Below are 24,575 nucleotides of genomic sequence, written 5' to 3' on the forward strand. Positions count from 1 at the left end.
ACACGGCTAAATGCTGCTAAAGTAAACAATACAGCTCGTCACCCCACAGAAGTGAGGGGCGGGTTGAGCAGAGCTCATTAGCATTTAAAGCAACATGCACTAAACAGCTTACGGTGAAAAGGGCTGATAAGTAAAAAGGGTGTTTTTTACACTACCACTGAGAAATTTTAACCAAAGTATGTTATAGACTTCTCATTAAGACCCTAACAACTCATATCAACTTGGAAAATGGGCAACCCCTTTAAATAATTAAAATAAATACCGGTATTGGCGATATTTAAAAATGAATAGTACACATAGGACAATATGACACACAATAATCTAGCACCATTATGGAATGCTAGATGGGATAGCTATGGCCACCAGGGTTTACTGGGCATGCACACATTAGTGATGGGCGCTTTCGTAGCACTGTTTCGTGAAGCTTCGAAACTTTTGTGAATCAGTTGTTTCGAAACAGTGGTTCGGAGCGCACATCAAACGCGTCAGGTGATTTCAGTCAGTGAGGCTTCATTACGTCATAACTGTTTTGAAACATTTCCAAATCTCAATTTGGTTTCAAAATGGTTTGCCGTTGGAGGGCAATATCTGCAAACCCATGGATTATGCGAGTTCTTTGAGGCGAACCATTGAACCAGTGTTTATGGTTTTTACCTGATCTCAGATCAGTTTCATCAATTTGTAGAAATTTTTAATGAGACATTTGTGACCTTGGACCACAAAACCAGTCATAAGGGTCCATTTTTTTTAAAATTGAGATGTATAAATCTGAATAAAGCTAAATAAAGAAGCTTTCCATTGATGTATGGTTTGTTAGGATAGGAAAATATTTGGCTGAGATACAACTATTTGAAAATCTGGAATCTGAAAATCAAAATATTGAGAAAATCTCTTTGAAAGTTGTCCAAATGAAGTTTTTAGCAATGCATATTACTAATGAAAAATTAATTTTTGATATATTTACGGTAGGAAATTTGCAAAATATCTTTATGTAACACAATCTTTACTTAATATTCTAATGATTTTTTTGGCATAAAAGAAAAATCGATCATTTTGACTCAATGTATATTTTGTAGTACAATGTATTGTTGGCTGTTGCTACAAATATACCTGTGCTACCTATGACTGGTTTTGTGGTCCAGGGTCACATTTGTGTAATTTCTGTGTGAGTTTTTGTTGCATTTACACACTTTTGACCAGCAGGCACCACTAACGGGTGGTGTTTCGAGCGCTTCGAAACGGTGAATCATTCTGTGATACGAATCAGTTCACAGAAGGAACTTTAAAACACTCATTTGGAGTAAAATATGTTGTTATTCTGATGTATTTAGTCTCTTCTGTTTAGTGTAATTGTTCTGTTTGTGTGCAATGGTGTGATTCATCGGTCAAAAAGGGAGAAAAATATGAATTTGACTGATAGGATGGTTTATTTATTTATTTTTCTACGTACATCACAATATATCGTTATAGTGAATTTTTGTGCCCAAGTTTTATCATTTGATAGAACGTAAACAAGCTAAGAAACATTATAACCTTAAATGTGACCCTGGGCCACAAAACCAGTCATAAGTAGCACTGGTATATTGTATATTGTATAATATTGATTGTTGGGTCAAAATTATCTTTTTTTCTTTTAGGCCAAAATTCATTATGATATTAAGTAAAGATCATGTTCCATGAGGATATTTTGTAAATTTCCTACTGTATGTATACCAAAACTTAATTTTTCGATTAGTAAAATGCATTGCTAAGAACTTCATTTGGTCAACTTTAAAGGTGATTTTCTCAGTATTTTGATTTTTTTTCAACCTCAGATTCCAGATTTTCAAATAGCTGTATCTCGGTCAAATATTGTCCTATCCTAACAAACCATACATCAGTGGAAAGCTTATTCATTCAGCTTTCATATGTATAAATCAATCAATATAAATCAGGATCACAAATGATTAAAAAATGTTTCAAGTTTCAACTGCAGTATTTCTAGGTCACTAATCAAATAAGTAATTTGATCACATGACAGATGGTCTGACGGTCTTTTCTCCACTGAAGCACAAGATGCTCTTTGGATCATCTCAAATCATGCCAGAGATATAAAGTAGTATATGCAGATGGGATTGGCATCAATAACATGTCTTACTATTTATGCAGCCGTAACAAAATATGCTTGAAGATATCAGTACATGTGTCTTTAATAATGCTCAAATCTGTATGTGCTGTATTTATGCTGAATTACGCTTTTGTGATCAGTACATAGTATTAGTTACAGTATTAGAGTCTGTCACCTTCTGCACAGTTTGAAATTGTAACTGAGATGCTTTGTTTGTAATAGTCTCTGCTTTTAGTACAGTAACTGTATCTGTGTTTTCTCAGGTTCTGTGTTCTGTATAGTGTCTTATTCCGTGTTGCGGAGAGTATTGATCTCTGCTTAGTATGGCATCCGTCCTAGTGTTGGGTTTGTGAGGAAAAACTTGGACGGGAGTATGTTCATGTAATCCCATCAGGTAAAACAATATCCACACTTCTACAACTCTCTTGATTATCTGTCTGTCTTACCATGGTTATAGCCTAGGGGAGCCGTCATTGATTCCAATTTTCAAGTATCTCTGTTAGACGCTAAAATAAACCTGTCTAGCCTGTCCACAACTCTCATGTGTGTTACACGAACATGCGCACTGATCAATACATGATATGATTATGTATGACAGTCCCTGTGTTGGGTAGGCCTTTGGCATAAATTTCTGGTTCAAGAGTTCACACTCAGATGTAAGAGAGCTGTAACGTAAGATGTAAAATGGGGACATCAAAGCCATTGACATAACTGTCACATTTTCTTTGTCTTGAGTTTGGTAATCTGTTTGCATTTAGATTGATGATAGCAGATGCTTTCCACATAAAGGGACGCACAATAAAGCACAGAAATCATGTTAACATCAAGTACTGGGACAAGCAGATGAAAATGATGCCTGCCAAAAAAAAAAAGGAAGGATTGATGAATGAATAAATGGATAAATGCATTAAACGTTTTTTCAATTTTTTCATTAGTTAAGCTAATACTTAAATAATACTAACTAACAGCATACAATATATTTGTTACAGTACTTACTCATCTGTGTTAACACTGGTTAATAAAAATACTAGTTCATTGTTAGTTCTTTTTAGTCCAGATCCATTAAAGGGGTCATCGGATGCTAAGTTCACTTTTACATGTTGTTTGAACATCAGTGTGTGTTGGCAGTGTATGTACAAATCTACCCTATAATGATCAAAATCCATGAAGTGGTTTTTAATTAATCTGTAAAAATAATATCCCCTTTTTCAAACCGAGCCATTCTCAGATGCCTGAGGCCGCTATTTTAGAAACATGTTTCATGGTTATTTGATATTAACTAATGTAGTTAGCTAGTGATAGATTTAACTTTGGCTGAAATTCAGCTTGAGATTCTAAGGTTGCAGATACATAGTTGGACCTTGGGATACTATAAAGAATTGGCATAGCAGTGAGCAGAAAAACTGTCACTTTTTGGAAGACAGAGATCTGGTTTGGACACAGAAAAGAAGGCATCGATCCTTAAGTTATTCAAGTGCTTAGCGTCTCGAGTGAACAGAATGACCCTCTCCAGCTGACTTGGTCGTTCCTATTATTCAGGGAGAACATTGTGTTCAGGTAGAACAAGATATTACAGCCTGGAGATCAGAAGTGTGTGATTGACAGTTTCAAGACCTCTAGAAAAAGTAGAATATGTTCCCATCTGAGGCAGTCATCTGTGGGGTGGATGACTGGACCATGCAGTGGGTAGTGTTAGTGCAGGTCGAGTTGCAAATGATGGCCACTTTCAAAGTGTTTCACTTTGCCGTTGTGTTTGTTTCGGCAGTGAGTGTGGAGGCAGAAGGGTGTGGGGGAGGATGGAGGAAGATGAGGAGGTGGAAAATGGCATGTATTACAGATTAAACTGTTCATTCATGTGTTTGCTGATTTGTGGTGACAGAAATTCTGAAGAAATACTGTATGGAGAAAGGTGCAGGGTGAGGTCTACGAGGGAAGTGATTAAGGGGTGATACATGCAATACATGAACAACGTTTAGAAAAGCTAGATGGTCTTTTTCATAGTGCCTTTCATTTTATTGCCGGTTGTGGCTATCAAACACACCATTACACTTTATATGCTCTATCCCTTGTGACTGTTCCACATGTTCAGACAGAAGTAGGGAAAAAGGCTTAAAGTTTAATGCCCAGCAACCTTGAGCAATACAGGAAAACCTTAAAACTGTCTGTTCTTTTTTCACTACATACATTTATAGCGCTTGTAAAAGACCATTTTGGAAAATGTTTTTCTGTGATGGTTGCTGGTCATTTTGTCTTTTTTCATTTATTTATTTATAGTTGATTTTTTATTTCCTTGTTGTTGTCTTTAGCTGCTGTTTTGTCCAGGTGACTTTTACAATGAGATTTTAATTCCCCTTGATCCAGTCCAGGCCTCCCTCAATCCCAGACCTGAGACAAAATGCCTAGTTGTACCAGCTGGTCATGGTTACCACTACTACTAGTACCTGGTTGCCTTACATTTCCTCTCTGATCTTAATACAGAGTCTTTAAAATACATGAAGTGGTTGTGTGGGCAGCAGAATGGCTGTATATTGAGCAGAGATCATTAAGGGTTGATTAAAGGGTGCAGTTCAGGTTGGGTGGAGACATAGAGCAGGGATGGGCAACTTCCGTCTTGGTCACTGTCCTGCAGAGTTTAGCCAGAGATTGTCTTACTATGGAGATGAGAGGATCTAGTATTACTTACTATTGGAGAAAGTGTAACGGCTAACTTGCATCACAAGTCCCTTAATAATCAATCACATTACAGCCTTGATGTCATTGAATTTCAATCAGAGTTGTGCGACTATGCGATACCATAGGAATAAATGAGAAGTGCCGTAAGCTGAATCCTACCTGTCACAGCAAGTCAGTGACTTGTCTTATAAAACAGCATTTTTTTTCGTGGTAAACAAATAAATAATTTAAACCAAAAGTATTGTGTAAAGCATGTTGAATATAGGCTGTCGATTCATTAAACGATAAGCCGTTTCCTCCAAAAAGCTGTTTATTTAGCGTGAAGCCTCTCCTCCATTGACATCCAATCAGAAAAAACAGCTTCTGGTCTCCTTTCCCACATACTGTCAGACCGGAAGCGTTAGCATTAGTGTTACGCTTTTTTGTCTAATGGTTGCAAGCTTGCCTTCGAGTGGCTTTGGTTTAGCTCCAACCCTAATCAAGCACACCTGAACAAGCTAATCAAGGTCTTCAAAACAGAGACTGTCTTACTATAAGGACATGAGAGGGTCTGTATTACTTACTATTGTAGAAAGCGTAACGGCTAACTTGGATCACATGTGCCTTAATAACCAATCATATTAAAGCCTTGATGTCACTGAATTTCAGTCACAGTTGTACGACGCTCAGTTGCTGTTTACGGATACCATAGGAGTAAAAGAGCAGTGCTGTAAGAAAAAAGGCAGTGACTTCTCTTATAAAACATTTTTTCCTGGTAAACTCAAAAAAAAGTTCAATTGAAAGGTATTATTTAGTGTAAAACACATTTAATATTAGCAGATAGGCTGTCGATTCATTAAATGACAAGCCGTTTCCTCTAAAAAGCTGTTTATTCAGCATGGTGAAGCCTCTCCTGCATTGACATCCATTAAAAAAAAACAGCCTCTGGTCTCCTTTCCCACATACTGCCAAACCAGAAGCGTTAGCATTAGTTTTTATGTTTTTTTTAGCTAATGGCCATGGTGAAAAAAACAGCATATGCTGGTTAGGTATGTTTTGAAGCTGGTTTAAGCTGGTCCTTAGCTGGTTTATGGTGGTCCTTTGCTGGTTTATGCTGGTCCTTGACCAGCAACATGACCAGCTAAGGACCACCATGCCTTTTCAGCGCTAATTTTTCACTGCGCGTCTTTAGTAAAACCTGACAGTACAATTTTACCGCCAAAAGACGGTTTGTGCTGGCACAAGCTGTTAGTAAAACTGGCCCTAAATCCATCACACGAGCAGATAATATGCAAAATAAATAAGTTGTACAATCAACAGATAAATCTTTAAACATGAGTTTAGATATTTTAGTCTCTGAATGCCTAATATACATATACACACACACACACACACACACACACTTTAAGTTGTCCTTTTTCATGGACAGCTCTTTTCATCTTGCTGTGTAAATGTGTTTAAATTCTTAGTATTTTTCAGCATTCACACTGATTCTCACAAGAAATGAATCACAGTTTCAAGGCATGTGGCTGTTCATTATTGATGTCACACTTTCAAACTTCATAGGATGAAAGCCTGAGTTGACAGAGAAAGTTGATGATCAGCATCGTGGTACCAGCAAAGCCAGATTGGGTTGGCTTGGTTTGGTTTTGTTGATTCGAAACTAATCCTGTAACCCTAAATTTGTTCAGCCACCAACATGGTACAAGGTCTTGAAAAAAGAGAGCTGTCCTGGTATATCTTGCCAGGTATAACCATTCTGTTGAAGCATCCTCATACTGATGTAGCTTAGTTAAAGCCACATACAGAAATGTAAAAGCCAAAGGTTTGTCTAATCCTACCTCTGAAAGCCATTTTCCAGCAAAGTTTAGCTGAATTCCCAATTAAACACTTCTGAACCAGCTTCAGGATCACTAGAAAATTCCAGTAGCAGGATTGGATACCTCTGATATATAGTAAGCAATGATGAAAGAAGCTGTCTATCTCTATAAACTATTTTTAGGGGCAAGATTATATGAATATGTTCAGCTAAAACTTTCATCAGAATCTTTTTCTGTAAGTGTGTTGTCTTTGCTTAGTCAGTGATCAATTTTTCTGTTTTCTCTGTCAGGTATCAGTATCTCTGTTGGTAAAGTGTCAATCTAATGCAGAAAAAGTTTACATCGTATACATCTATGACACTGTATTGCTCCGTATTCATCTCTAGCTCCCCTCTACTGTAAGATCTGACCCAGTTTACTGTGAAGTTTAACTTGCAGGCATGGGTTTAATGAGTAATTATATAAATTCATTCATTTTTCATTCACAGCTCTTTCTTGAGTTGGGCAAAGACTGGAAATAAAACTACATGTGTGATCCAAATAAACTACCTTTGGTGTGCGTGACTTTACGAACTGGTTAGTGATGCATGACTGCTTAAGTGGGTGCCTGGATGCCAATGAATCATTATGGGATGTGTTTGTGTGTGTATTAAATGTGTTTGTTGTCTATAGGACACTGAGTTTGTGTGAAGTCCAGCTATATTCCTGTTACATAGCAGTACTGCTGATGCACTCGACGTACACGTATCTGCACATTCAGCAACATACTCAGCTAACCCACTCACCTTCTTCTCGTCATTGCTCTCTCTCTCTCTCTCTCTCGCTTTCAGGCCCTATCTCTCTCTCTGTCCCTCTCCCGCGCTTTCTCTTTCTCTCTGTGCTGGAAAAACACTGGAAAAGCACAGCAGTTGACAGCTGTATCCTTTTTAGCCAATCAGAGCTCTCTCGCGTACTACCCGGCGCTCAAACTCTGAGCACTCTGTACAATATCTGCCCCACAACAAGCAGCTCGAACGAGCTCTCTCTCTCTTCTTCTCTTGCTAGCTTGTTCTCTCTCTTGCCAGAATGCCTGTGTACTACATGTGACAGGCTGCATTACAGACTGCAGATTTACACAGGCACAGCCGGGGCAGCCCGGGGGCCTGCGGCCAACTGAGCCACTCATACTTACTCAGATCTTCCTCTCAAAAAGACAGAGAGAGATGGCACATGCCCTTTCCAGGCCACTGTGATGAAGATGAAAATTAAAAAAGTGCAGTGGTGATGATTTCAGGTCACAGCTTAAAGTTTTCCCTCCTTTTATATCACATGTGTGATGTGTAAATGTGCAAGACAGATCTGAAGGCAAAAGTGTGAAAAGTATTTTAAGATAATAAGAGAATATAACACAGTGTTTCCCAGCTGGTGGGTTGCAGGTTTCTTGTAAAAAAATAAATAAATAAATAAAAAAAATACAATGAGAAATACAAATAATCATATATTGTGATACACACTACCAGTCAAAAGTTTTGGAACGGTAAGACTTTTAGTGTTTTTTAAAGAAGTCTCTTCTGCTCACCAAGCCTGCATTTATTTGATCCAAAGTACAGTAAAAAAAAAAAAAAAAAAAAAAAAAAAAAACAGTACATGTTTTGAAATATTTGTACTATTTACAATATATGTTTTCTATTTGCATATATTTTTAAATGTAATTTATTCCTGTGATTTCAAAGCTGAATTTTAGCATTATTACTCCAGTCGTATGATCCTTCAGAAATCATTCTAATATTATGATTTACTGATTTAAAAAAAATATTATTATTATTATTATTATTATTATTATTATGTTAAAAACAACTGAGTACAGTTTTTTTTACAATTAGCTTTTTTATATTTTCATGCAATTTTAGTTCTTTTTTTTTTTAGTTTTAGAGTTTTAGTAATTTTGGTCATGCACTTTTGTCATTTTTAATATTTCTGTTTAGCTTTTTTATTTCAGTTTTAGCCATTTTAGTACTGCAAGCTTAATATTTGACATATGCAGTAATTTTTTACATTGTAATTAGTTTGTTCTAGTTATCACATACAACTAAAAAGGTCAGTGGAAGTCTTATAAATTTAGTCAAGAACTGTGGGACCTCTGAACCTTGTATAGAGCATAAAAGTGAAGATCTTAATTAAATTTTCATGGAAATGTGCTTGTAATCTCACTTATCATGATCATACGGGAATATAAACAGCTGCTTACCTCCATCTCTGCGAGTCTAAGATGATTTTTTTTTTTTTTTTTTAATTTTGGTTATGTCCAATGGGGAGAAGGGACTTGTGCATTGGAGCCTCTATTATAGACACTTAGTCCAAACTGTCATCCATTTTTCACATGAAAAAGAACAACATGAACAGTGCTAGGGAATGCAGAGTATAAGTGTAGAGAACGCTGAGTAAAGCACTTTCATTAAGCGTCTGTGCTGTGTTAATTGTTTCAGTGGACGGTTGGGATTTTATGTTTTCAGAGAGAATGGAATGAATTTGCATACTACTGAAAATGCAAACTACTAACCAAGTGCTTGCATTTCACTCTTTTACAGGTAACTGGGACGGGGGAAAACTTCAAAATCCCTCCCCCTGCTCCTAATTGGTCCTCTATACCATGAGCTCTGGCTCCGCCCAGGATGTGGCGGTGGAGAATTTCCTGCGTGACATAGAGAGGCGGGGCCAGTGGCTGCACTGCGCTGTTATTGGCTGTGAGGAGGAGCATCCCCGTGGCGACATGAACCTTTTGTACCGCAAAAGTCGACTGGACTGGAGACACAGAGATCAGGAGGGCAAGAAAAGGTAAAAGAAAGAAAGAAACTTGTGAGCCTGCTGTAGGAGAATTAAGAAATATGTCAGGAAAGCGAAGGATAGAAGGGGTTACAGAGATGCCTTCCAGAGCTTAAATGAAAAGGAAAGGAAAGAAGGAACAAGGGGAGGCTTAGTCAAATCCTAACTCTGTAGGGAAGGTGAGGAAAAGGTGAAACTGAAGGAAAATGGTAGAATGAAAAAGATTATACAGGGGAAAAAAGAGAGAGGAGGCGAGATAGATGAATATGACACAATTAAGAGTAGTCTTAACTCTGAAATAGAGACATTTGTCTTTCATATTTTATGCAAAGCATCCAAATCATCTTTCCGCCTGAGACTCAGATTGACTGGAGAGAGAGAGAATAGGATATATTCCTACACAATCTTCCTCTCTGGTGTCCCAGTAGACTGAAGACATGAAATATAGTCAAAAACAGCTGGAGATTTTTTTTTTTTTTTTTTTTTGTCTCATGATTGTTCAAATAAATACAATTATCCGTATCAATTTATTCATGTTTTTATTTATAATTTCCCTTGTAAAATACGTTTAAAATTATTTAAAATACATTTATTTCATACTAAGCATAATCCATTAACATATTTACTGACAAATCACTTAAAGGAGAAGTCCACTTTCAGAACAACAATTTACAAATAATGTACTCACCCCCTTGTCATCCAAGATGTTCATGTCTTTCTGTCTTCAGTTGTAAAGATATTGTGTTTTTTTGAGGAAAACATTTCAGGATTTTTCTTCATATAATGGACTTCAATTGTGCCCCTGATTTTGAAATTCCAAAATGTAGTTTATATGCAGCTTCAAAGGGCTCTAAATGATCCCAGCCGAGAAAGAAGGGTCTTATCTAGCGAAACGATCTGTCTTTTTTTTTTCGGAAAATAAAAATGTGTATACTTTTTAAGCACAAAAGCTTGTGTAGCACAGGTTCTGGCATGCACGTTCACGCCACTACGTACTATTGAATCAGGTTGAAAGGTCAGGCCGAACGGAGGCAGAACCACAGACCCAGTGTTTACAAAGCGAACGCGCAAAGACTAAGAAAGTGCAAGTAAGTCAAACGCTGTTTACAAACAAAAAGGTACAACGTGTCGGACGATTCTGAAGTTGTAGGAGTTTTTCGCCATACTCTACCATTTTTAGCCGGAGTACACAGACGATGAACTTAGATGTGATTCGCAGTAGTGATGGGAAGTTTGGATCATTTTACTGACTCGGATCTTTGAGTCTCGTTCAGCAAAATCAACAAATCTTTTTTTGAGTCATTTCGTTTTTTTGTAGCAAAATCAGTGTCACGTGACAGCCCCATAAGATGAACAAACGACTCGAAAACCCGAAGACTCGAAACAAGTGAACTAATTCCAGTACAGAACCTAATAGGATGTTGCGCATGGGCAACTGAACGAATCAATCCCCGAGACAACTCGTTCTTCGCGAGTCACATTAAAGATTTGTTCAAAATGAACGATTCGTTCAAGAACGACATGTGAACGCGTATCCCAGAGCCTGTGCTACGTGAGCTTTTGTGCTTAAAAAGTATACAAATTTTTATTTTTCGAAAAAAATGACGGATCGTTTCGCTAGATTAAAACAGCTTGTAAACAGCGTTTTACTTACTTGCACTTTCTTAGTCTTTGCGCGTTTGCTTTGTAAACACTGGGTCTGTGGTTCTGCCTCCGCTCGGCCTGACCTTTCGACCTGATTCAATAGTACGTAGTGGCATGAACGTGCATGCCAGGACCTGTGCTACACAAGCTTTTGTGCTTGAAAAGTATACAAATTTTTATTTTTCGGAAAAAATGACGGATCGTTTCTCTAGATAAGACCCTTCTTCCTCGGCTGGGATCGTTTAGAGCCCTTTGAAGCTGCATTTAAACTGCATTTTGAAAGTTCAAAATCGGGGGCACAATTGAAGTCCATAATATGAAGAAAAATCCTGAAATGTTTTCCTCAAAAACCATAATTTCTTTACGACTGAAGACAGAAAGACATGAACATCTTGGATGACAAGGGGGTGAGTAAATTATTTGTAAATTGTTGTTCTGGAAGTGAACTTCTCTGTTAAGACTTACTGATATAAAATTATAATGAAAATTTATTTGGAGTATTTCTTTATTCCACAATACACATTTCTTAATATTATGCCTATAATGTGTTTTAATATCACTATTAAAAAGGATTGTATTATCTCTGTATAATATCAGTCTTTAAATGCAGGACATTTAAAGTGTAATTTCAGTATATCAGTTTAGTATACCAAAACTACAATTACAGGATTATTAAATATTTTTATTAAGCACATAAATATATACATGTATTTGTAGCATACTTAGCACAAAATAATTGTATCTAAAATAGATTTTTAAAGTAAAATGTATTTTAAATACATTTATTTTGTGCTAAAATGTTAGTATATATATGTATGTATATATATATATATATATATATATGATTCAGATAAGTTACTTTTTTTATTTATTTTTCCAATATATATACAATTTGACTGTCATTAATAGAAGTCACTTTTATCTTATGGCCAGTAACCAACAAATGGTTTTCTATACTATTTTGTCTTAATAAATTAAAATAAAACACTAAAAAAAGACTTGGTTCAAATGCTACAAATGAATTTAGGCATCAAAATATATAAAAATGTAATATTACTTTTGAGATTTACTCAAGATTAGATTTAATAGAATTATTAAATTATTAGTTTTTGTAATTTAAATGATCACGTTTTAGGTGATCACAAAGGTAATTAAAATAGTAAAATTAGAATCAGCCAATACGGAAAACTTAAAATCTCTTAATATCGGTCAAAAATCAATATCATCCGATTCCAGAAACGTAAATATTTCTATATATTTTCTTTTCTATATATTATAACTGATATAGTATCAACATAATGCTTGTCAAAGAAAAAACATTTTTTGTTTTGTATGTATTCTGTGTCCCTACTTAACATTATTCTGGGGACAAATTTGTACCAAAAGCCAGCTAAATCGGACAAAATCTCCTTTGGCAATGTCATCATTTGGTGTAAAAATGTGTGTATATCTGTAGCCTTGTGTTTCACTCTAATTCCTTGTCTTAAATCCACATTTCTTCTTTTAAGACATCTCAAGTTTCTTATGTAAGCCTGTATATTAGCATATTCAGCAATGCTTTGTTTACATGTTCAGCTCTTTTTGAGTGCTTTTTCCTTCTATAATTCCTCTCAGCTGGACAGGATTGATTGCAACCTTTATGCCTCTTTGCATTACTCTCTCTCTCTTCGTCTCTGTGTTTCTGGATGAAGAGGAGAATGCATTTAGATGATTGTCTCTGACACCTGTGCAAATGGACATCAAAGCGCTTTTCATCCGCTCTGTGTTCTACATTCATGACACACGCAGAACCCACAACACATCCTGAGCTCAGACAAACATGCCTGCTTTTAGCCGCCTTTGTAAAAACTGCTCACACATGCGGACATACATGTGCTGTCACAACAAACATGCTTTTATACACAGTATCCTTAAGCAGTTATCTCGTCTCCTTCCACCTCTCTTTCCCCTTCACAGACGTAAAGAGATACACAAGAGGTCACCCACGCATGCTCGCTCTCTGTCTGAAGGATCTGTCCACTTCCTCTCTCGTCCTCCCACTCATTCCCTCCATCCTTCTCCTTTCTGCTGCTGAATGCAGATGATTCTCATTCATTCATCCATCTCTCCCTGTTTCCCTCTCTCTTTTCCCGCATTTTGCTGTCAATCTCGAGTGGCAACAAATGAATGGATGAATCAAGTGATTCACTTAGCATGTTAGTAAACTGATTCTGCACACTAACGTGCCTTAAACTCGAGACTCAGATAAAGCAATGTAAGAGCCACATGTTGTGCAGCCTAAAGCAAAACAACAGAAATAGAGCAGACATGAATTGCTTCAGTTCCCCGTACCTTTGAGCTTTCATTCTGCCATGTGAAGCATTGTGTCAAATGAAACCGAACAACCTACAATCCTCAGCTATGAGAGCAAACCTCATATGACTCACAGTCTGTTCCCTCTCATTTTGCTTTGAGGCACAGATTTTCTTTCAAACTTTTTTGGCACAAATGGGTTACAAAACATAGCATTTATTTTTTTGCATTGATTAGCATACTTTAGTATACACTGCCATTTAAAATGTTTTAGGTAAGTAGGTTATAAATTAATATACAAAAATTAAAGGGATAGCGAACCAAAAAAATGAAAATTACCCCATGATTTACTCACCCTCAAACCACCCTAGGTGTATATGACTTTCTTCTTTCAGACAAATACAATCTGAGTTATATTTAAAAATGTCCTGGCTTTTCCAAGCTTTATAATGGCAGTGAATGGGTGTCGAGATTTGTCATCCATCACAAAAACTACTCCACACCGCTCGGAGGAGTTAATAAAGGCCTTCTAAAGTGAGGTGATGTGTTTATATAAGAAAAAAATAACTGTTGTACGCTTATCCTTCAGAAAATGGGGTTCCAGCGGATGACGTAGGCATAGCAGAATGCCTTTATTAACCCCTGGAGCCATGTGGAGTACTTTTTATGATGGATGGATTGACTTTATTGGACTTCAAAATCTCAACGCCCATTCACTGCCATTATAAAGCTTCAAAAAGGGCCAGGACATTTTTTTTAATATAACTCTTGACTATATTTGTCTGAATGAAGAAAGTAAATAATTGGGTGATTTTCATTTCTGAGTGAACTATCACTTTAATACTATAGAGAGAGAGAGAGAGTAGAATATTAAGCAGTGCAAATGTTTTCAAGATTGATAACTTAAAATCAGCATATTACAATGATTTCTGATGGATCATGTGACACTCAGACTGTAGTAATGGCTGCTGAAAATTCTGCTTTACCATCACAAGAATAAATTATATAAAAAATAATAATATATTCATATATATTAATATTTATATACAGGGTTATATACAGGGTTCATACAAGGTGCTTGAAGTTTGAATTTAATTTTTTAAATTTAAGGCCTTGAAAACCCTTGAAAATAGCAATATTCCTAAAGAGGTTCTTGAAAAGTTCTTGAGTTATTGAAAGACAATGTATCTATAAAATAAGTTTTGAATTATTTGTATACATCTTTTATGTCTTTTCACGTAAAATTCAACAATTCAAAAAACAAAATACTAAAAAAAATACTAAAAAAAACCCTAATAAAACAAAACTTGCAAGCTAAGCCAGTGGTAGTACTGACAATGGCCTGTAAACATGGCTGAAGACGCGAAAAGAAGAACAGATGAACCGAATCAGTCAATTCATTTATGCTGGAACTGCTCCGATTGATTCAAACTTGTGACTTCGATCATTCATTTCAAACGATTCACTAGCAAAAAACAGATCAAATTAAAAGAGCCAATCATTTTGGAATGTGTACATTGTTTGTCACAATTTTAAAAAGCACAGTGATGGGTGAAACTAAGTTTTTTGAAACTCTGAATCAGTTAAACAACTGCGTCGCAAAGTGATTCACTGTTTGATCGCGTATCACCAATCATTTGATTCAAATCGGGACTTCAGATCACGTATTATGAATCATTTGATTTGGATTGGAACTTCAGAGCAGGTTTATGAATCTTTTACTGCAAATCGTTTGATATAGATCAGGACTTTGGAGCAGGTTCGCAAATCTTTTGCTTTACATCGGAACCTCGGAGCAGGCTCACGTTTCATTTGATTCAGTTTGAGACTTTAGAGCACGCATCGCAAATCATTTGTGGTTTCGTGAGTTTTTCTATTAAACAGTAGGCAGTACATCAAGGCAGTACAGTTACAAATTCCTTACGAAAATTAACTATGGTTTTAATTTAAAAGAGAAGACATTGTTTGATAAATGAGATGTCTGATTAAAGTCCTCGAAAATAAAAAAAAGTAGTGCTTGAAGTCCTGGTATTTCATTTTACAGTATCTTTACGAACCCTGTATATATTTAAAAAAAACATTACTTTAAATTGTAATAACATCTCACAGTTTTACTGTTTGTACTGTAGTTTTGACTAATATAAGCAGTCTTGGTGAAGATAAGAGACTTCCTTGAAAGCATTTAAAAATCTGACTGTCCCCAAACCTTTGAACAGAAGAGTACCATCAACAGGGGAAGAACTGACAGAAATGTAGTCAACACACTGATCTGGTGTTGAAAACATCCTAAAATAAACATCACACAATGACACAAAATAATTAATTCCAGTGGTTTATTCTGAATATTTATGATGGTGTGTGCTGCTAAAACTGCATGTCCTTGATGGATTTTATGATAGGACGTTCAGACTCATCTGATCTTTTTGTCCAGATAATACCTGGGCGACAGCTGTACTGTGAGATCTCCATGGCCAGCTCATACGCTGTGTGCCCTGCCTGCGCATCATATCCTGTGGTGCTGTTCTTTTCTGTTAGTGTGTGTCACACTCTACTAGCTCAGCATCTTCTCTGCCTTCTGCCTGACAACAGAGACTCACACACACATGAACACTCACACACACTGCTGAACAGTGTATTGATGAGTCGCTTCCATCTGGACCTTGTGCACATCAACCTTCATAAAGGTCAGAGGAGGTGAACACAGTGGTCTCTAAACAATGTTTACACATCTTAAAAGTTGACAGGAAGAAGTCCAGGAAATTTAAATGCGACAGCTATGCTCAGAGGAAGAAAAAATCACAACTGAAATCTAATAATAGCTATAATCATTTTGTTCCAATATGAACTCAAACATTTCTCTTATTCTTTAGTCTTTGTATTTGTGTTTCCACATTGTTTATATCGCTCAATGTTTTTATTGTACTGTATTACATTGTCTCATTTCCGTCTATTTTTACTCCTTCCAAGAAATATTAGAAGAACATATAGGAAACACTTGATACTTAACTGAAACAGCACTGAGAACTCCATTAAGTCACATGAGCTATAAAAAAAGCAATATCTTTGTAATATCAGTATCCGTGTAGTGGTTCTGTTAAATGGAAAAACATCTCTAAATATTTCTCTAACTCACCCCTTCATCAGAAAACAGCTTTGTTGAATCATTTCCCTTTAATTGTGTATGAGTGTGTTTGTACTGATGGCAGCCCACTATTTACCACCCACAATATGCTGCTTTGCCACACCTGCATGAATTAGCTTGTGTGTGTGTTCGCGCACATACACGCACATATGCCAGTGTGTGCTCTGAGTTTGTGTGTTTAACGAAAAAAAAATCAGCAAACAATAAACAAATGACAGGCTAGTTGCCTTGGAAACGGGGAGAGCATGCTAGTAGATTCAAGAAAAGATGCAGAGAAGGGATGAAGAGAGAGAAACACGGCCTACGGACAAAGTCTTTTTTGTGTGGGGGGAAGAGAGAAAGCGGGAGAGCAAAAGATCAGCTGATTAAACAATGTTTGCAAATATGCCATGAGAAAATATTAAAGGAATAGGTCAACCATTTTTGCATCCATCATCCCTAAGAATTCCTGATTTAAAGGCATGATAAAATGGAAGTAGCGACTAATATTTCTTCCGCATTTTGATGTATATCCCAATGAGATTATTGCAAAAGAGAAAATGTTGGGTAGATTCTATCCATTGGTTGTTGATTGGATTTTGAGATGTGGCCATAACACTCAAGAAAAGAAGGCAGGTTAATGCTTGCTTGCAGGGGTGGTTTAAGAGGAGTGAGTGATCCAACATACATCACCAGAGAGAAGCCTGCCATATGTTCAAAAGGTCCAGTTATGACATTTTAATTGAATGTTACAAGGTCAAAATGGATATACATGGATGTTCATAATATCTATAACATGCATTTAGAGACTAGTTTTTGATGCAGAAATGAAACAGCGAAATAATAATAAGAAAGAATGGGAGCTAAGGACAATAGAGAAGAAGAGAAGGATGGGAGGGTGAAGGAGGCTGTTGGGTCTCTCGCAGGCTGGCATGAACCGCCTCCTCTCATCATTCATCCTGAACTTGTGTGTGTGTGTGGTCTGGTTTTGCTTAGATTGTGAGAACCAAATGTCCCCACAGAATAGTAAAACCTGAAATTATCTCCGTTGTGGGAGCCACAACAGGGCTTAAAGGAATAGTTCACCCAAAAATGAAAATTCAGTCAATAATTACTCCGCCCTCATGTAGTTCCAGACCCGTAGGACTTCTTCGGAACACAAATTTTGTTATTTTCTTATGAAATTCAAGAGCTTTCTGACCCTGCATAGACAGCAATGGAACTACTATGTTCAAGGTCCAGAAAAGTAGTAAGGACATCAATAAAAAAGTCCATGTGACGTCAGTGGTTCAACCGTAATTAGCTACGAGAACACTTCTAGTGTGCAAAGAAAAAAATAATGACATTATTCAGCAATTGCTTCTCTTTCCTGCGAGTCTTCAACGCGAGTTCCACAACGCATGTGTGTGGTGCTGCTGACACAGGAACCGGCGTTCAGACAGAGAACCTGCTACGTCTACGTATATGCGCTACGTCTTGTTTACATGCAGAGGAAGATGCGCACTGCACATAAAACATAACACTGTCTTAGTAAACATGTCTGAAGATTTCGACAGAGAGGTTGACTTGCAAATTTTTGTCCAGCCTTATTTATTCGAACCAGAATATAGAGACTCGCTGGCTTCTGCGTCAGCACCACTACACGTGTGCGTCGTGGTACTCTTGTGAACGTGAAGAAATTGTTAAATAAAGTCGTTATTTTGTTTTCTTTGTGCACAAAAAGTATTCTCATAGCTTCATAACATTAAACTTTAACCACTGATGTCACATGGACTATTTTAACAATGTCCTTACTAGGGCTGCCCTTGACTAAAGATTTATCTGGTCGACTAGTAGTCATCCATTTTAAGCATTAGTCGACTATTAGTTGCATGTTTATTAATAAACCATATTAATTATAATAATGAGCCTTTAATTGTCTACATAGCCTAATAAGAGTTCACACACACAAAAAAGCTTTAATTAAGAATGCGTCTGGAAAAACAGCAAGGAGACAGCATTTACATTCTAATAATTTATTGATAAATTAGCGCTTTCTTTGTTTTCGGCTTAAGAGATGAAGTCAGTGACAATGACTCGTCATCTCTGTAGTACCTGTATGCATGTTTTGTATGGATGACATAATCTGAGAATATCTGTTTTGTATTTGAATTGGTTCATTTAAAAGTAGACATTTCACTCTCTATAGATATATTTTTCATGTCTGTGAGGCAAGTATACAGGGAGTTTTTAAGTTTCGCACTCAATTCACAGAGACGTAGATGACGGAAAGTGTATCTTTGTTTTAATTATTTTAAAAAAGCGCATCATTTCGTTGTTATTCTGGGTGCACACAAATATATGTAGTCTTTACAGATTCAAAAGATGTATAACTATTATCTGAATGAGCAAAAATGACCGCATTGGCGCTGCTGTTCAGCTTCCACAATCCACATAGACACTTAAAGAGCGCACATTTTTCTAGGTTAACATTAGATTGAGCGGCCATGTAAAGTTGCTACTACATACATCTTTCAGATGAAAAGCAGTTTTTGAAGTTGATGAATGAGTGGTGAGCATTTGGATGTCCTGCTGTTAATGATCTGTTCGTCATGGACTGCGTGACTTCACCAGTTCCTGTGGATTTTTTTTTTCTGCGACTAATAAAATTAGTCTTTTCGTCGACTAATTGTTAGGAGGCAGCCCTAGACCTTAGTGCTTTTCTGGTTGTAGTAACATGTCAGTTGCGTTGCTGTCTACGCAGGATCAGAACTCTCTCAAATTTTCATCAAAAATATTGTAATTTGCGTTCTGAAGATGAAGGAAGGTCTTACGGGTTTGGAATGACAGAAGAGTCAGTAATTAATGACAGAATTTTCATTTTTGGTTGAACTATCCCTTTAATAAACGTATTAAATTACAGAACTTTATTGAAACTGTCTATGAGGGTTTGGTTTAGGGTTAAAAGACAGGGTTAAAAAGTCCTCATCATAACTGAGAGATGTGTGTGTTTTATGTGTGTAGGTATTGGTCTGTGTGACTGTGCAGTAGTAGGAGGGATGTTTAAACTCCGGAAATGAGCAGAGGAGAGTGTACAACGGGGGCTGTAGAGACAAAAATGAAATTGACTGTGAGCTATTAATAGAGCCTTTATCAGTAGAATTGAGGAGAGAGCGAGAGAAAAGAGGAAAATGTGGGAGGCCTACAGCACAATGAGAAACAAATTTATTATTCTAATCTGATAAAGAATCTCACTACAGAGAAATCATTCCTTTCTCCTCAATTTCTGATTCCATCTCTCATTCTCTGATCTTCCCATCTCCCATAGCTCCAATTATAAAGATGCCTCCTCTGCGACGGTTGGGAAAGTTCGGGATCTGGCGTCATTTCGACGTCATTTCCGAATGGGATTTATGACGATGCCGGCGTCCCAGGACCTTTCGCCTCACACTTGTGCGGCCGCCATGGCCCCACGCTCTCAATCCTGCCATGCTGTGGGCACTGGTGAGGGAGAGGAGATGGAGAACGGATATTATCCAGACTCAGACCCCCAAAACCAGTCAAATCCCTCCCGCTGTCCCCCAGCCAAGCCTAAACGCCACCCCAATACTCGCCTCAGCTCCACACCTCAGCAGGAGCATCCTTCCCGAGGGGTTCACGCACCACCTGACACTCCGCCACCTCCACCTCCCAATCACCCACCCAAACACCCAGAGAAGCGGAATGGTAAGTGAGCGCAACTCTTGCAACATGGGCAGACTTTGTGGCATGCAGTTTTTGTCAAAAAATCAGTTGTGTGCCCATGGTAAAATTAGTGATGTGAATCCATTTTAAAAAATGATTCTTGACCTGGGATAATTCTTGCGTGGAGGCAGGTCTCATAAACTTGTGTATTTCTGATACTTTGGATATAAATAAGGGGCCGTCTGACTCACATGTAACATGACTAATCACAGTTTACTTGTTTCTAAATTTAGTTCTGAAAAAGATGGTACCACTGATAGAACATGGAACGCAATAAAAGTTAGGCAAAGAGTCAACAGTATGATGTTTGCCTGATGCTAACTGCGTCAAACCAAATGATTTTAAAAGATTTGTTACCACAAATCTCTAACTCAAGCTCCAATGTCCAGTTCTTAAAGGGGTCATCGGATGCTAAGTTCACTTTTTCATGCTGTTTGAACATTAATGTGTGTTGGCAGTGTATGTACAAATCTACCCTATAATGATAAAAAACCATGCAGTGGTTTTTAATTAATCTGTAAAAATAATATCCCCTTTTTCAAATCGAGCCCTTCCCAAATGCCTGTCGGTGTGGCGTCACACCGACAGAGGCCGCTCCCACGATAGCTAAATGCGGCTAACGTAAACAAGACTGTCTTTCCACAGAGAGAAGAGAGGGGCGGGGTGAGCAGAGCTCATTTGCATTTAAAGGAACAACCCCTTAGAATGAGATGATTTTTGCAGAGCTGATTTTGACATGGTAAAAAGGGTGTTGTTTTACAAAACCATTGAGAATTTTTAATCAAAGTATATTAGAGACTTTTCATTAAGACCCTAAAGAATCATATCAACTTGTGGAAAATGGGCATCCGATGACCCCTTTAAGTATAAGCACTTATGATTCATGACTATTCAGCAATTCATTGTTCTCTGGCAGTACATTTGTTAGTCATTCAAAGATAGCTCTAATTATTCTCTGTACAGTGCAGTTTGGGCCTTTATTTTGAAGGATGATCACAGTACTTAATGAATGTTATTTTCCAGCTCAGGAAATTATTTTATTTAAAAGATAAAATCTATGAAAGCAGCTTCTGTTGTGGATCAGTATTATTTTACTACATTATAAAAAAAGAAAAGGTGTAAAAAGCCACACATAATGGCACTGTGCTGTTTACCCTAGTAGCAAAGAGCAATTAGGACCTCACTTTTTTGGACACAGTGAGAAATCTCAGTTATTTGTGATTTAATAATTGCTTTGGACTGAATACTTAATTCAGTGTGGTTAAAGAAGTGTATGTTACAAACATTACCATCTCAGTATCTTACATACTATATTTATACAATATTTCTTTAAAAACAGATGCAGTGTGTGGGTGAAAAATTGTCCACATTGATCATAGAAATTAACACATTTCCCCCAGCCTTTATAACAATTTGTATTAATGTCTAAAACGTACAGAAATAACAGCCAGATTAGTGTTATGCGTGCTGAATGATTTGCAAGCCATTTACTTAAAATTTATTTTAGATTTATTTCAAAATGAGCTGTCATATTCAGCAAAAATTAATGTGGGGTGGGTCTTGATTTGATCCATTGATTCACCTCTGAAAAGTAGGATGGAAGAGGTTATAAATAGTAAGAAACATGATGTCAACTGAAAAGTTCTTTCAGAAGTGAAGCAAAGTTATATTGTGATAAAAGAGTTAAAAGAAGATTTTTTTATTTTAGTTTTTAGTTAAATCATAGGACCGGGAGCATGTGTTAAAGGGATAGATTACCCAAAAATGAAAATAACCCCATGATTTACTCACTCTCAAGCCATCCTTGGTGTATATCACTTGATTCTTTCCAACAAATACAGTCGGAGTTATATTAAAAAATCTCCTGGCTCTTCCAAGCTTTATAATGGCAGTGAAAGGTGGTCGAGATTTTGAAGTCCAATAAAGTACATCCATCCAAAATGCAGGGAGTTAATAACTTCTGAAGTAAATTGATGCATTTCTGTAAGAAAAATACCCACATTTAAAACTTTACAAACTGTAATCTCTAGCTTCCACAGATGCACACACGTTCTTGAGAGAGTGACGTTCCAGAAGATGAAGTAGGATGTAGGCTTGTTTTTAAAGTCATATACACCTAGGATGGCTTCATTTTTGGATGAACTATCCCTTTAATAAAGTAAAAAGTGTCCATTTTGATTTAATGGAACTAGAAAGCTGTATATACTTGACCTGTGGTCTCTGTAAAACTTCCTCTCTCTTTGTCTTGTCACTCTTTTTTCACCCTTTGTCTGCTTTTATCTGTTAAACAGCAATGAAGAAATCTGATTCAGGTGAAATGTCAGGACGGAAGGTTCCTCCCTTGAAGCCCAAGCGGAGTCCAAGCACACAGCTCTCCTTTGACCCTCCGCCCCCTCGGGTCCCGCCCCCAACCACACCCCTTCCCTTCCAGAGCTCTGAACCCTCTCCACGGGGTGAGGGGGGGGATGACGAGCCAGTTTACATTGAAATGGTGGGCCAGGTCTTTACGCGAGAGACTCACAGTGCCCCTACTCCTCACCCGCTCACACCCTCCGCCACCACGCCTGATTCCGACTCAGACCAAGGAGAGGCCATTTATGAAGAGATGAAGTACCCCCTACCAGACGACGCAGCTCGAGAAGCCCACCGCCGCTTGCCACTGAAACACGAGCGTATCAAGTCCTCAAAAGCGTACCACTCCTCCATCATCTCATCCTCTTCATCCTCCACCTCCTCCTCACTCCCACGGCCCTCGTCCTCTTCTCCAGCTTGTTCTTCCTCCAAGCCTAAAGCAGCTGTCTCCATCTCTCACTCCTCTCCTCTGCCTTCATCTTGCTCTTCTGCATCCTCCACTCCCGTACCGCAAGTCCTCTCCTCCTCACCACACCCTCCCCGTGCTCCCACACCCTTTCTACTGCCAGGGTCCAAGCCTGAGCATGAGCCCAGCTCCAGTAAGATCCCAGCACCCTTCCCCAATTTGCTCCAGCACAAGCCTCCACTCCTGGCGTTTCCCCAGCCGGCTGCTGCCTCCAGTGGGGTAGGGGCTCAACACAAGACGAGCTCGGCCAAGATCAGCGTGCAATCAGCCTCCAGTCTGCCAGCATCTACTAGCACCTCCTCCAGCACGAGCTCCACCAGCACTTCCAAAGAGTCCTCTGGAGTTGAGAAGGAACGGGAGAAGGATAGGAGGGACGGACAGCTGGGGCCGGCACCAGGACTCAGAGCCCGCAGTCATTCCACTCCTCTTCCTCCATCGTCGAAGTCCTCCTCTCCATATTCTCACCACCATCATCACCACCACCCTCACCACAGGCCTTCCCACTATCACCATTACCGCAAGCCTGAGAAAGAGTCATCATCATCGAGCAAAGGGTCAGGACAGTCCTCCACCCAGACGCAAACACAGCCTAAGGAGGGCAAGTCTGTCAGTTTCTTGCTCAAGTCTGACAAATCTGAGAGGGAAAGGGATCGAGAAAGGGATCGTGAACGTGAACGTGAACGAGAACGAGAACGAGACCTGAGCACGCCATCATCCAGTCATTCTGATACCTCTGCCTCAAGCGCATACACACACACTTCTCAAACCGGCACGAGCACCACGCCAACCCCAAGTCAACCATCATCGTCCACAGCAGCCACGCCACCTTCCACCTCTTCTTCTTCCGCACAGCGCCCTCCATCTCGCTCTCACATGCACCGGTCGCACACCCCGCACTTGTCTCATGGCCTTCCTGCTTACAAACCTCCCCCCTCCGACAGCCCCCTGCTCTGGACCTACCCCTCGGTTGGCTTCCGTCGCCCACCTGCCTACGATAGCCTACGTGGAGGCTCACAGTTGCCATCCTTGCACACAGACCCCACTAAAACTGGATCCGCAGCCCAGGCATTGCAGGCCAAGGCCGGGTTCATTCCCTGGGAGAGCGCAGCTGCCTTAGGGCTCACCGAAGAACAGGTTTACTGGCCCATGCATCGAAAATTATCATTCAGTCATGGGAGCCGAGACACTGAGAGTGAGTAATGGTTGTAGGGATGGTGGAATTAGTGTAAGGGATGATTATTGAGGGAATGGTGTTATCGTAGATGTTTAATATTGTTTTTCTCTCTAATGCTCTGTAGAGGAAGATGGAGGTGCATGGAATGGCAGTGCAGATGCTCTATTGAGGAGAGAGCGGGATGACCTAGCAGCCATGCGGAGTGGCGGACACTCTGGAATACCTGTGCGGGCAACAGGGAGACACAGCGAGAGCTTGGCTGGGGCGGATGGACCACCAGGGTTGAGAGGACTAATACGAGCGGGACTGCCCTTACCCTGCCAAACCTTCCCAGCATGCCGCAATGGAGGTGAGATTTAATTTAAATTACATTAGCACAGGCTTCCTGCCATGACCTCAGTAGTTAAAACTCTAGATATAGA

General features: G+C 38.5%; 1 protein-coding gene across 1 annotated transcript in view; it reads left to right on the top strand.

Annotated features, from left to right (window-relative positions):
- The window catches only part of LOC127165813 (neuronal tyrosine-phosphorylated phosphoinositide-3-kinase adapter 1), a 48,556-nt gene that overhangs the window by 13,607 nt on the left and 10,374 nt on the right, over window positions 1-24,575 (top strand). Inside the window, exons 2-5 of the mRNA XM_051110727.1 lie at window positions 9,147-9,393; window positions 19,746-20,143; window positions 22,453-24,171; window positions 24,278-24,502. Coding sequence (XP_050966684.1) covers window positions 9,209-9,393; window positions 19,746-20,143; window positions 22,453-24,171; window positions 24,278-24,502 — 2,527 coding nt within the window. The 5' untranslated portion in view covers window positions 9,147-9,208. The remainder of the gene's footprint in view (window positions 1-9,146; window positions 9,394-19,745; window positions 20,144-22,452; window positions 24,172-24,277; window positions 24,503-24,575) is intronic.

This window comes from Labeo rohita, chromosome 5 (genome assembly GCF_022985175.1).
Source record: "Labeo rohita strain BAU-BD-2019 chromosome 5, IGBB_LRoh.1.0, whole genome shotgun sequence".
NCBI lineage: Eukaryota > Metazoa > Chordata > Actinopteri > Cypriniformes > Cyprinidae > Labeo > Labeo rohita.